At 46.5% G+C, this 13,474-nt stretch overlaps 1 protein-coding gene across 1 annotated transcript; it reads left to right on the forward strand.

Moving 5' to 3' along the window:
* The first annotated feature begins 2,181 nt into the window (after nt 1–2,181).
* On the forward strand, nt 2,182–11,293 carry NKX6-3 (NK6 homeobox 3). Its single transcript, XM_063311104.1, has 3 exons — nt 2,182–3,457; nt 7,960–8,129; nt 11,016–11,293. The coding sequence occupies exons 1-3, from the start codon at nt 3,076–3,078 to the stop codon at nt 11,241–11,243; spliced, it is 780 nt and encodes a 259-aa protein (XP_063167174.1). The 5' UTR covers nt 2,182–3,075; the 3' UTR covers nt 11,244–11,293.
* Nucleotides 11,294–13,474: the final 2,181 nt, after the last annotated feature.

Below are 13,474 nucleotides of genomic sequence, written 5' to 3' on the forward strand. Positions count from 1 at the left end.
TTTTTGTTTTTTAAATCCATTCAATTGTCCCCGATTCTCGGAGACTGCCTGGACCAGTCCCCGCAGTTTTCTTGGCAAGGTTTTTTTGGAAGTGGTTTGCCATTGCCTCCTTCCTAGGGCTGAGAGAAAGTGACTGGCCCACGGTAATCCAGCTGGCTTTGTGCCCAAGGCAGGACTAGAACTCACGGTCTTCTGGTTTCTAGCCTGATGCCTTCACCACTATGCCAAACTGGCTTTCCCTGGATATCTGCTATGTTTTTAAAGTTGTAACCAAGCTTGGATGCTGTATTAGGACCCTTGTGGTGGTTACATTAACAGGGGAGGCCAAGGAGAAGTAAGGTTGGGATCAGAAGCTATGTTGGCATAGACTCTGCTAGGAGTAAATGTGGGTGGGTGGGTGGGTTGGCAAAGGTTTATTAATTATCCCTTTTTTAGGGAGGAAAGAAGTCCTGATAGTGTTCCTCTTTCTTAAAAAAGATTTTTTAGATGTCTGAGCATTGTGTTTATTCCTTTTCTTTAACTGTCAAGAAGCTTCCTCACCACACTGTGGTGTTTCCTCATCCAAGGAATCTACCTCCAGGGGTGGTCCCTGGTTTGATCAGGTGAACACCCAACATGGACAAGCATGACTACTTCATACATCAAAAAGAGTTAGTCCAGTCACTATCTCCCATGAGCCATCTGGTTATTTTTTGCTTAGATCTGTCTGTATGTCTTTCTTCCATCCATCCATCCATCCATCCTCAATGTGGGGGGAATAAGTTTGGAGGCAGAAAAAAGTATATAGAAAATTTGCCCTAAAAAGGGAATGGATGGATGATAAATAGATACACACACACAGCTACACATCTGTTGCCTTTGAAGACTTGGCTGCTTCTGTTCCACTGTGAATATCCTCACTAGCCATGGGCTCAACTGCTGTGGTGCTGTGGAATACTTGTGAACATTCCAGCTGCTCGGAAGCTTCAAAATGGCCAGCAAATTTGTCTGGGGGGACTGGACAGGTGACAAATGCTGTCAAGAGATGAGGCAGAACTATGAGAAAGTTGTAAGTGAATAACATGTCAATAGTGTATGAGAATCGATGAACGTATGGTCTGTAATTAGAGTGAGTAGTGTGTGAAAGGGACGATAAACACAAAGTCAGCTAACAGTTGGCTGGCAGTTGAGGGCAGTTGTAATTGAATGAATCTGAAGAGCACTGCGTTAAGGAGGCAAAATCTATGAAATGGAGCATGCATTTAGCAAAATCATCTCAGTGACATGCTCCTGGGATTGCTACCCTTTCAGAGTGCTGCATGTAGAATATGAAGGGTTAAATGTGAACGTGATAGCCCACTTCAGCTGAGTTCACATAATATGCTAAACTTGGGTTAACAAGACGTCATAACTGTGTTCACCCAACAGGCTATTTCCAAAGAAATGAAGTACGTTATGGTTCATTGTGATGTCCTGGTTTATATGCTAGGACAATGGCTGGAGTCCAGGATATGCAGAGCCACCCCTCTTTTCACCTGGTCTAGTTAAGTCTACAAACCCAGTTTTCAAGGAGGGTCTGACTCTGTTTTATTCTAGTGGCATAAGAGGCCCAGTATGATGGTCTTAAATTACAGGAAGGCTGATTCCAGCGGAACATCAGAAAAGACTTCCTAATTGTGAGAGGTGTTTGATGGTGGACCCGTTGTCCTAAGGAACTCCTTGTCTCTGGAGGGGTTCAAACAGAGGTTGGACAGCCACCCCTTGGGGAAGTTTTGTTTCGGATTCCTGGACAGGGCAGGGGTTTGGATTTGATGGTTTCAAACACCGTTTTGGGAGTTTCTTGGCTTTTATTTTTGAAAGGAGGGGTTGGCATTCAGTCATTTTGGTTGTGGCTCATGGTTTGACTCAGTGCCAAGTCTGAGCACTTCTCACCAAACTCAACATCATATTTATCAGATGGTTAGCTCCATCCAGCATGACTTTTTCTGAGAAATGGTAACTGCAACTAAAGGTAAACCAGGTCCAGATTGTGGTGAGGAGCAACTGGAAAAGAGATCAAGATGGTTAGTCTTTTCTAAGGGTCATCAACACAGGCCAAAAAAAGGTGATGGAACCCCCCCCCCCCATGCTACAGCTATTAGCCCAAGCTGAGATATCTCGTATTTACCCATTCCACAGGCAAATCTACCCATTATTCCCCCCTCCACTCCCCCTCAGCATCCCAATAATGAAATAACTCCGAAGGCAGACTTGAGACACCAACTCCAACTAATTGACTTCTGGTGCACTTCACCGGGGGGCAGGCAGGAATGTGACTGTACTCTTGCACCATTTCTTCTCTCTTCCTCAGCCTCTTCCTGGAGGGCTGGTGCCCCAAGGATCCCACTTGTCTGTTCCGCAAACTCCTGCAACCTCAGCTGGCTTTACCGTAAAAATGCATCTATATTTCCTATCCCAGGACCTTCTCTTCCAGGCACCGTGTTCAGAGGTTGTCTGCTACGAAGCTATAGGGTTGGATGCTCTGTCTAGATTTGCCTTGGTTGCTCGCTCTCTCTCTTTCTCTCATACATACACACACCCTCCCACTCCATCCATCACACCCCCAAAGCAAAGGCAGCCTCTGTCCTTTTCTCCTCCCTCCTGCCAGCATTAGCCCTGTGTTAAGGTTCTGGTGTTGACCGTGGAGCTCTCAAAGGGCCATTTATCTCAGAGCAGCCAATCCAGGTCCTGCACTCAAACAGCCCAATGAGAGGTGGGAGACCCAAGATCCCAGCCTATCAGAGGACTGGTATTCTAATAAGCCCAGTCTTTTATCAAAGGCAAGGGAGCTTCTCTTGAAGTTAAGTGTGGTGGCCAGTCAGTCAGTCTTGGTTTTGGAATTCCTAGGAACCTCATGGACTTGGGCTACTGTTGCCTCGGCCAGCAGTGCAGCTCCGGGGTCCCGCCTGACTTGGTCCTAGTGGAAGGGCGTCCCCAAAAGAGCGTCCGGTGGACATTCCTGGGGTCTCGGGATGGCATTGCCAATGTGCCGGGTACCTTGGGAAGCCTAGAAGCCGCACTCCTCTGTAGGTGCCTTTGCCAGCAAGCAGTTGAGCTATGGACTCCAATCTGCAGGGGACATTTCTCCTCAACAACCCTTCTCTGCCCCCATTCCCAGAAGTGAAAGCCCCCATGTGCCAGTATTCGGTGCAAAATTCCTTTTACAAGCTCAGTCCTCCTGGGCTCAGTGCCCAGTTGGCATCTGGCACACCGCATGGCATCAGTGACATCCTCAGCAGACCAGTGGCTCCTCCAAACAACGGCCTCCTGTCCAGCTACACCCATGTGGGGGGATTCAATGGACTGGGCACCCAGAGCATTTACTATGGCCCCCAGATGGGCAGTTTTGCCAAGACGGGAAGCGAATATGGAGCCAGGGGCAGGAGCTGCTGGGTAGACCCGGGCCCGGAGTGGCATGAAGGTCGAGTATGTGGCAATTGTAAGTAACAACCTAGGCATGGGGAGGGCTGCATGGCATGGGGCATGGTTGTTGATCGAGCTGGTTAGAGGACTCTGTAAGGGAAGCTGTTGGTTTCAGATGGTGAAGGGAACTTGGCAAAACTTAACCGGAGCTGGAAGTTGGTCCCAGCCTATGTGCAGTCATTCTAGTGACTTATTAGGGGTGCTGGTTCAAATGTGTGGTGTTTTCCCAGGTCCCATGGGCAGATCTCAGCACTTACACTGTAGTTCCCATAGAGAAGACACCGCAGTGGGAAACAGGGTGTACAAGAAATGGTGATTTGCAAAGGCAGTTTAATGTGACCTTTTGTTGGAACCAGATGCTGAGCTAAGTTGGGAGGAATTAGAAAGAGGGGTGATCTGAGTAGGTTTCTGGAGGGATGAGGAGGGCTATTTTTCTGTAGAGATGCTGGTGAACAGAGGACGATAGAGCCAACGATATGCTGAGGAACATACAAACTCAAGTTTCAGTACTGTTGCAAAGCAGGAGAAGGTTAGAGATGCCAAGAACAGCAAACAGATGATGAAGCATGTGCAGAGTTTCTGCCACTGTTCTGTCACTTCCAGGTGGCCCTTTCATTTCTGGAGTTCAGTCAGGCCTTCCTTTTACCTCAAGTACCTGTATTCACTTTTGTTTCGAAATTCAGCATCACCAAGAGGGGGTTTTGTGGTCTTCTAAGGAGCCCACCAGATTAAGCCAGGGGAGAAAAGGTTTTCTTGAACCTTTCTGGACAGCTCTTTTTCCTGGGCAAAGACAGAAGTCCTCTGAATCTCAGCTGCCACCAAAGTGCCCCTTGGAATGACGGATGGTGCCAAGGAGCCCAGGGTTGCTGATAGGAGGCTCAATTAAGGATCAAGAAAGAGGCAAGGGGCAACTCATTAAAAACTAGGACAAGGGCAAGTGTCGATGCTGGGTTTTTATCGTGAGGAAAGGGACTCTCTAACCCATTGTCTGAAGAGGAGGTGGGGGCGCTGAACCCACCGACTTTATTGCATTGTTGGGTAGAGTCTCCTTGCCTTTCAAACCATAGTAGAATGCAACAAGGAGACTCTACAGGAGAAGGACCAGGAAGATAGTCCATAATGGAATTCATCTGGCAGAGAGACAGTATAAGGTGCAGGAACATACTCCCCCCAGCCAAGAACATGCTCAAAAGTTCCATCTTTTTCCATGGTGCTTGCTTCTGTGCAGCCTGATATATATAGAAACGTAGTCAACCTCTCCATGTTGTCCTCCAGAAACACACACCCAGAGGTAAAGGGTGGAGAAAAGCTTCAACTATTAAAATTCCATGTGTTGGACTGATGGAAAGGGCCAGGGCCAGGGCCAGGGTGGGAAAAAGTCACACACGCGCACACACACCCATTAGTAAAGATGGTAGCATGTGATATACCTAAATGCCTCCCTGCAAATGGGGAAGACCACTCAGATTTTGTTATTGCCATCCATTTGGGGTGGGACTGTCTGGCAAGCCACTCATTTTAAACTGCCACAGTTTCTTCCTAACACGCACGCACATACGCACCCACCCCTATATCTATATCTATATATATCTCAGTAAAGCATAAGAAAATGATTGGTTCTTTTGGCCCATAAGTCTATTGGGGCATAAAAAAAGAGACATGCAGCCGTAGGAAGTGTCATTTAGGTGAGAAAAAAAAATAAAGCAGGAGCTGAGGAACAGGTGGAGTTGAGAGCAATATGTGCTAAGCCACAAAACCAGTAGCAAAACTTCAACCCCATTAAAGAAACAAACAGAAAAAAACAAAAGAAAGCCACCTGGAGAGTTTTAGTAAATATCTTTAGCTTGTAAAGTCCCCCATGAGGTGGAGATGGGCGGTGAATACATTTTTAATTAATTAATTAATTAATTAATTAATATAGGTAAAAAATGAGAAGCAAGAAATGTGGCTTCCTTGCCACACCATGAGCTCTTGATGCTTCAGCATGAAGCAGATTCTCAGCAATGGGGAAAGGCGGCTGGCTAGCTTCAGGGCAGGCCGCCTGGAGTGGAGATTCGCTGCCCCTTCAGAAGGAGTGGGGCTGTCCTGACAAGCAGGAACCACGCCAAGACGAGGAATAAGTCTCTAGTGTTTTATTACTGCTACATTAGACAGAAAATCCTACCAAACTAAGAAGCGTGGGAAAACCCAGACAGATAAACCCCAAAAGTTAAGGCGGGTCTGATCTGTGTCCCTTTGAATGGCTGCTTAATTCCTCAGTACTACGCATGCGTTTTCCCCCCTGGATAGGGGCCCCCTCCTGCTCACCATCAGTGCTCATGACAGGGGCTGCAATCATGTGGTGACAGTGCCATCCAGATTTTTATGACCCCCACCACACAAGACATCCCTGGTTAGCATTCTGCATTCTGGCTCCCTGGGCAAACTTCCTCCTTTCTTTATGCCTCTGCAGAGCTTGTTCTGTGGGAAGCAAGTGGATGGCAATTCGCACAAAACGCACGTGTGCAGGCAGAGAGACATTTCAAGCAAGGCTTTCAATTAAAAGAGCACAATCTTTAGCAACGTTAAAAGCTCATCAGAGCTTGCTGTCTTGTTGCAAATCAGGACACAAAACCAGAATCCGTCGCTTTCCTGAAACTCCATTCCTCAGCTCAGCAGAATGTGTTAAGGCCTGGTGCCACTGGGGAGCAAGCAGAATTTTGCCCAACTGTTGAGGTTCACCTCACTTGTGGGTTCCAGAGCTATAAAGGCAGGCCTGTAACTGGGACTGCAAAACGAAACAAGCAACTAGTTCTGATTGTTTCTGCTGTCTTGGGTAAAGGGCAGATGAATAATTGGAAGTCACAGTACGAGTTTCAGGCTGAGTGGAGGCTCTGAGAACAGCAACTAGCTTCGTTCAAGTATAATCAAAGCAAGGAGAAGCTGGTATCTACAATAGGGGTTGCAAATCAGCCGAGAGAGGACCTGAATTTGCCATTTGCTCTGAATGTTTGAACTGATTCAAATACAGAAGTCAAATAGTTAAAGCAATGTGACAGTTTCAGTTAATAAGCACATGCATGGCTAGAAGTATGGCAAAAGATTGAATTGATTTGAAGGCATCTGATTCAGTTGGGCAACCTGATTCGAAAAGTCGATTCAAAGAGGCAAATGGATGGAACTGCCTTCAAACCGAATCTGCAGATTGCACTGTCACGCAGCCCCGACTTTCCTTCCTTGGTTGGAGATCTGGGCCCATGGGTTCATGAGTTTTTAGGAAGGCCCTGGCATTTCTGCTGGGTATTCCACAGGGGTACCACAGACCCAGGAGGGCAAAGGCTGAGATCTTGCAGATCAACTCATTTTGCTGCTGTTCCATTTCAGTCTGTGAAGGGAAAGGCTTTCAGCACTAAACTGGCCCAAGTGTAGAAATATCCCCATATAGAGAAAGGTGGATGCCATGGAAAATGATGATAAAGAGAAGCCTTATTTTTTAATGGAGGTACATTGACTTATGGGAAGCCCTGCCAGTGGCCTCAAATACTAAAGTTTGGGCCCAAACCTTTGTATGTATGTAGAGACAGAGACAGAGACAGACAGAGATAGAGATAGAGATGGATGATAGATAGAGATGGATAGATAGTGATGGATAGAGATTTCAAAGAGCAGTTATCAACCAGGAACTCAGTTTCAACAATCTGTAATGTGCAAGGGAGAGAATGGGTTAAATCTTTCCTCCAACAATACCAAGGCAATAAATAAAATGAAGGCTTGGGCTAGATGTGATTTTTGTTTGGACCACTGTACAAGAGAAATCTGTTCTCCAAACACCCCCATTCCAGATTTACACACACACACACACGGGCTATTTTAAAATATACACACAGCTATAGGAAAGTGCATTTTGGTTCATATTTATTTTATATGGCTGCGGGGCGGGGAGCGGTTGAGTTGGTTTGTTTGCAGTGCCCTGCCAGAAGAGGACTTTGGGCAGAAAGCTGGGGTCTCACTTATTGGTCAGCAAGTCTTGGTTAGCACCTTCCCATCAAAAGACAGACTTGTCAGAAGATGAAAGTCCAGCCTATCCATCATCTATTGTTTTGCAATCTTCTGGCTATGACCAGCCGTCTGGAGGATATAGGGGGTGATCCCTGGGGTTCTCCTTAATCCGAAGAACGCTTCTGGTTTCCAAGAAACCTGCCTGAGCCCAAAAAGATTGCCGCGTTGTCAGGTCAGTCCGCGGAGCTCGCAGAAAAAAACTGGTCAAACCACCATTATCCCCGTCGGAAGACCATTCATCGTCAATTAATTAATCAATTGATCTCCTATTGGTCAATTGATTAATTAATCATCTAATAATTAATTAATTAATCATCGGCTTCCATCAATGTCCAACACTGGGAAAGGCGAAATCCTAGAGACTCATCCTGCCCGGAAGCTGGGGTTCAAAACACTAGTTAGCTTTGGGTGCCCTGCAACTATTCTACCGGGAAGCTGGATGCCAGTCAGTGACCATGCTGCCCATCTCCCTCCACACAGCCACAGGGCACGTAGGTGACGGCCTCCACAAGAAGAAACACACGCGGCCAACCTTCACAGGGCACCAGATCTTTGCACTGGAGAAAACCTTTGAGCAGACCAAATACTTGGCTGGGCCTGAGCGGGCACGACTGGCATATTCCCTGGGCATGAGTGAATCCCAGGTGAAGGTGAGTTTCCCATACCCCAACTTTGGAGCATGGCGCAGCTAGGGCATCCGTGGCGACATCTGAAAATTTAGGGCTACCCAGTCTACAAGGTCAGGGGTGGTAAATGTCGTCTGCATAGAAAATCCAGCCTCTAAGCTTGATGTACGGTATTTGCAGGATCCACATTACCCATCTTGAGATGAAGGAGATATTTGGGGAAGTGACTGTGGCAACCTGATTAAGTTCTAAAGATCTTTGTGGGGAGGCTAATGAGATGTTGGCCCATGATAATGAGATGTTTAGATCCATTCCCCAAATAATGAATTACTGACTAATTGCAAAGAAATATAAAGATAGATGATGTGGTTGGTATGTCTTCGCTCACATGAACGACGCTGCCTGTGTCGCAGTGGCCAGTGAGTCCTCGGAAGGTTGAGGAGTGTTTTATGGGAGGCTATTGGGTAACTGAAGAGTCCTTTTCCAAAAAGACCCCTGGGGAGTTTGTGGCACCCTGGAGAGAGTTTGGCCACCTGTGGGGCCTCTGAGCACATCTGGAGTTTTGAGAACATGTCAGAGGACTTCTTACAAAATGGCTGCCATGAAGTGGGGTGGTTTCATCTCTTCCCCCAGTACCTGCTAGAGTAGGCAGGGCTAATCACAGAAATTTTATTTTAATCAAAAGTCAGACTGATCGTATTATTGCTTGTCCCCCTCTTCGAGTGCTCTGAGATGTTCCCTAATCCCTCAGCTGACATCTGGCTCCCAAACCAAGCACCCACCACTTTAGTTTCCAAGGATTCATATGAGGTGTAGGGAGACACCAGAGATGTATTGAAATTAAAATCAGTGCTAGAGGTGGTGCTTTGCTCTCTAGCCCATTAGCATTCCATAAAAAGAAGCGCGCTCTCTCTCTCTCCTTCCATCTATTGGGTGTGCCTACAAAGCACCTATTTTCAAATTTTGAAAGCAGTTGCGTCTTGTTTTAGAAGTACGTGCCTGCTTCAGAAGCTGTTCTTATCTCTGATTTAAAAACAGCTGCTTTGCAGGTGTCCCACGTATTCTGAGGCAGCTCTTTTGAAGGACTTTTACAGCTTATCAATTTGTCTGCCTGTCTATATCACCTATCTCTCTCATCTAATCATCTCTATCTATCTATCTATCTATCTATCTCTATCTATCTATCTATCTATCTATCTATCTATTTATCTATCTATATCAGCTGTCAGCTATCTATCATCTATCATCGTCATCTATCATCTATCTATCAACCTAGGGCAAGGAACCTACTGGGTACCATGAAGAGTGTGCATGGGCACCTAGATGGCATGGGCAATACAGCGCCTGTCCCTGCCCTGGGATAAAACCAGAATTCACATCTCCACTTATGGAGCCGAGTAGGGCTCTGAGACTGTGTCCTCTTCCCCAGCTGAACAGGTTAGGAAGCTAGATCTACTTCAGAATCCTGATTGGCCTAGATGTATTAAAGATGTGGACATTATGACACATGCAGTGCAATTTTATCTTCATTACACCTTTACCAAATGCTAAAATTAAAGGCATCCAACCCAAGGGACTTTCTTTTGCTTTTAAGGTTGCCTGCTTGCCATGAGGAGATAGCTGATCTTCTTGCCAAAAAGATAGCCACCTCCGAGTTAAGTTTGGCCTTTGCCAGAATCCCTCTACTAGAAGCTGCCTGTTTATTTTCTAAAATTCAGCCTTCATTTCAAAATGATGATGGCCTATCCTAGCAGAGTATGTGACAGATTGACACGGTGCCTTTGATTCTGAAGTAAAATATGACGAATTGAAGTGCTTGAGGGCAACTATACCCAATCTGGCATTTTCCCCATCTGCTGGGGCTACATCTTGTTGAGTTTCCAGAAAACTCTCTAGCTCTGAACATGCCAGCTGGAAATTCAGAGACTGACAGTCTTATCCAGGGTGTCTATAGGGATAGGGTCAAAAAAGTCAACCATGCAATTGGAGCCCTGCCTTTTTTAACGTGTTGCATATAAAATGACCCCATCCATGTGGATACTCCTGGTCCTTTTATGTTTGGAAAGAGCCAAGCTGGGAATGGCTCTTCAAAAGTTCAGAAGTTAATAGCTTTGATATCTTGGTTATTCCTTTTTGAACCTTGTTCTTTCTTCCTTTCTTTTTTGCAAAAAAAAAAATGTGGTCATGGATTGCCTCTAAATTAATAATTAAAAACTATTGCCCATCTCAACCAACCCATTAATGCAGCCGCCCCATTAAAGCACGTTCAGTCAATTAATCTTGTGAGCTTGTCACTGGGTTAATTATGTGATTAAATCTTCATAAATATGAGCAGAAATTAATCAGTCCTGAAAACAGACTTTGGTTTCAACTAATGCATGCATCGCTACCTTAGGAGAAGCATCTTGTTCCATGTGAGAACAAGGAGAACGTTTTCAAAAAGTCTGTTGCCCAGTGAAGTGGAAAACATTTCTTGGTATTTTGCTTTGGCCCTCCAAAGGTTTTAAACCAAGTGATCAAATCAATGAATTGTCTGGGTAATGCAGCCAGAGATGTAATCTGGGGTACAACGTTTGGCCAGATCTTTGTTCTCAGAGGCAAAGTTGCAACTGCATCAGGAAGTCTGCTAGATTTATCTTCCTGACAGCCACCACTCTCTTTCCTCCCTCCGTTGGACAGCCATTGCCCCCTTTCTTTTTCCTCCCCCCGCCAGCAGTCTCCCTGGGAAGGGTCAATCACCTTGGCCCAATATCTGAGCTGACTGCTTGTCAAGACCGGGCCAAGGGGCATACAGGTCTCAGGTGCTGTGGGTTGCCCCTCCCTAGTCAGAGCGGAAGGTTGGCAAGTCTAGGTAACAGATGTCCTTGCGACCCAGGGACCCCTGATGGCCTTGCCTCCCCCACTTCCTAGGTCTGGTTCCAGAACCGGCGCACCAAGTGGAGAAAGAAGAGTGCCCTGGAGCCCTCCTCCTCCTCCCCGCAAGCAGGAGCTGGACCCGGAGAGCGTGCCATCTCGGACGAGGATGACGAGTACAACAAGCCGTTGGACCCAGACTCCGATGACGAGAAGATCCGTCTCCTGCTGCGCAAACATCGGGCCACCTTCTCTGTCCTGGGTCTCGGGTCCCACAGTGGCTGAGAGGAGGGGTGGGCTGGCTGGGGCCTGCAGCTTCCCAGGGCAGAGGCTGGACTTGGGGGTGTCGATGGTGGGGGGGGAGGCCTTTCCCCAAGAGGAGGAGGGCATGGAGGTTTCAACTCTGGACTTAGTGCAGACGGGGAGCTGCTGCGGCTGCATGCAAGTCTGGGGCAGGAGGCCAAGGGAGGAGGCCGGCTCTTATCCAGCTTGCCCCTTGGACCTGCCACTCGCCTGCCGCCTTCTTTCCAGCTGGAAGAAAGAGGTGCTTCCATCTGTTGCTGCATTTCTAATAATCACACCAGGAGGCAAAACTTTTCAAGCCACCTGCAAAATGGCCCCGAGGATTAAGGGGCAGCATGTTGGGGGACGTCGCAGGCATCAGCCAATAGGTCCTTTCACGGCTCCTCCTCCCTGGTTCAAACTGAGCTATGTTGGAAATTTTGCAGGGATGGGGGGCGGCGTTATGGGGGGAGGCATAGTTGAAAACACAAAAGGGGTGCTTCTAGTGGAGTTTTCTTTTTAAAATTGTGCAACCATATGTTTCATCTGCATACAAGAAGGTCTAGGCCAGTGTTTCTCAACCTTGGCGGCTTGAAGATGTGTGGACTTCAACTCCCAGCTATGCTGGCTGGGGAATCCTGGGAGTTGAAGTCCACACATCTTCAAGCCGCCAAGGTTGAGAAACCCTGGTCAAGATAATGCTGCCCCTCCATTTTTAAGCACCTTCCCCTCTTCTTGTCCCATCATTTTGCTTTCCAGGGATAATTCCTGAAGGGGAGAACAGATGGAATACCAGCAAATGGCTTTTGATGGGGCATGCTGCCCCTAATCCCCGCTCTTAAAACATCTCCGGAGTCTGCTGGAGTTGGGCGGCCAATACATTTAAATAAATAAATACATAATTTCAGCCGTGAAAAAGAGGGCCTCTGAAAATAAGCAAAGGGCTCACCCTCATCACTAAGTAATTGCTATTTTATCCACCCCAATCAAGGGAGTTTGGGGTTGGGGGGGAAGCGAGAGACTCAAAGAAGTCAACATGGTGGTCATGAGTGAAGCCCTCCCCTCTTTATGTACACTATGCATGTAACTCGTATTTAAAAAAAGCGGCAGCACTTTAATTGCATGTTGGCGACCACCTTCGTGACTTCTTTTGACCTCCCCTTGCAAATGTTCCTGCTGAAGCTGGAATCAATAGTGGAAGATGAAGAATAGTGCAAAATCAGAGCACTTTGCACAGTTTAATTCTCTTGCTCCTTTCTCAGAGGGGGCAAAATAGCTTCTCCAGTTGTTTGCAATTGTGTCCAAGCTCTTTGTAATGCACAGCTATACAGAAATACTTTTAAGAAGAAATAAGCCACAATTCCCAGGTTAGGGGAGGGACATAAAGTGACTAATATATACTTGCAACATACTGGTAGGATGGATAAATTAAAATCTACAACCTTGCTGGGAGAATTTTGACAAACGCAACTTCCGTGTCAGGACTTTAGTGACAGAAGAAAGTATTGGGCATTGTTTTAAAAATCTAATTTCAAAACAAGCACCGAATCCTGCAGCATGGAAAGAGAGTTGAAATATATATTCCACCAAGCTTTTTCAAAAGCTGTCTTGCATTTGCCAATTTCAGTGGACAGGTTGTCCTCCTTTAGTGACCACAACTGGCAACTTGGTCGCTAAGCAAAGGGGTTGCTAAGTGAAACCGCGACTGTGCTTTTGATCTTCCTTCAGCTTTCCTTTGCTTTAGGACCTGTGAAGGTCCTAAATGTGAGGATTGGTTGTAAAGTTACTTTTTCATCCCCGTTGCAACTGGGAATGGTCACTAAACAAGGTGGTCGTGAAACGAGGACAGCCTGTACTTTCCTTCTAGATTAAAAAGATGTCCTATAACTATGGTAAAAAGTCCAGGATTTTCTTCTGCTCTAAAGTACACGTTTTTAAATCAAGACTGGGAAAACTGCAGATAGTGGGTTCCCAGCAGCCTCAGTGGAGCATGGGCTATGGGAGAAAAGCTAAGTCTGGACATCAAATTCTAGTAGTCTTCATATATAAGAGATGCACTGCAACCCTTCCTCAACGCCTTCCCTATGAAGTCAGGATTCACTTTGCTCCAGAATCCACTGGCGGGGCGGGAGGTGTTGTTTCCAGGTGTTGCTTTTTTGGGGTTTAGTTCGTCTAACTCCGTTTTTCCAATTTGCACATGCTGCCAGAAGATTATGGGAATTGTCCCCGTGCAA

This window comes from Candoia aspera, chromosome 9 (assembly GCF_035149785.1).
Source record: "Candoia aspera isolate rCanAsp1 chromosome 9, rCanAsp1.hap2, whole genome shotgun sequence".
Classification (NCBI taxonomy): Eukaryota; Metazoa; Chordata; class Lepidosauria; order Squamata; family Boidae; genus Candoia; species Candoia aspera.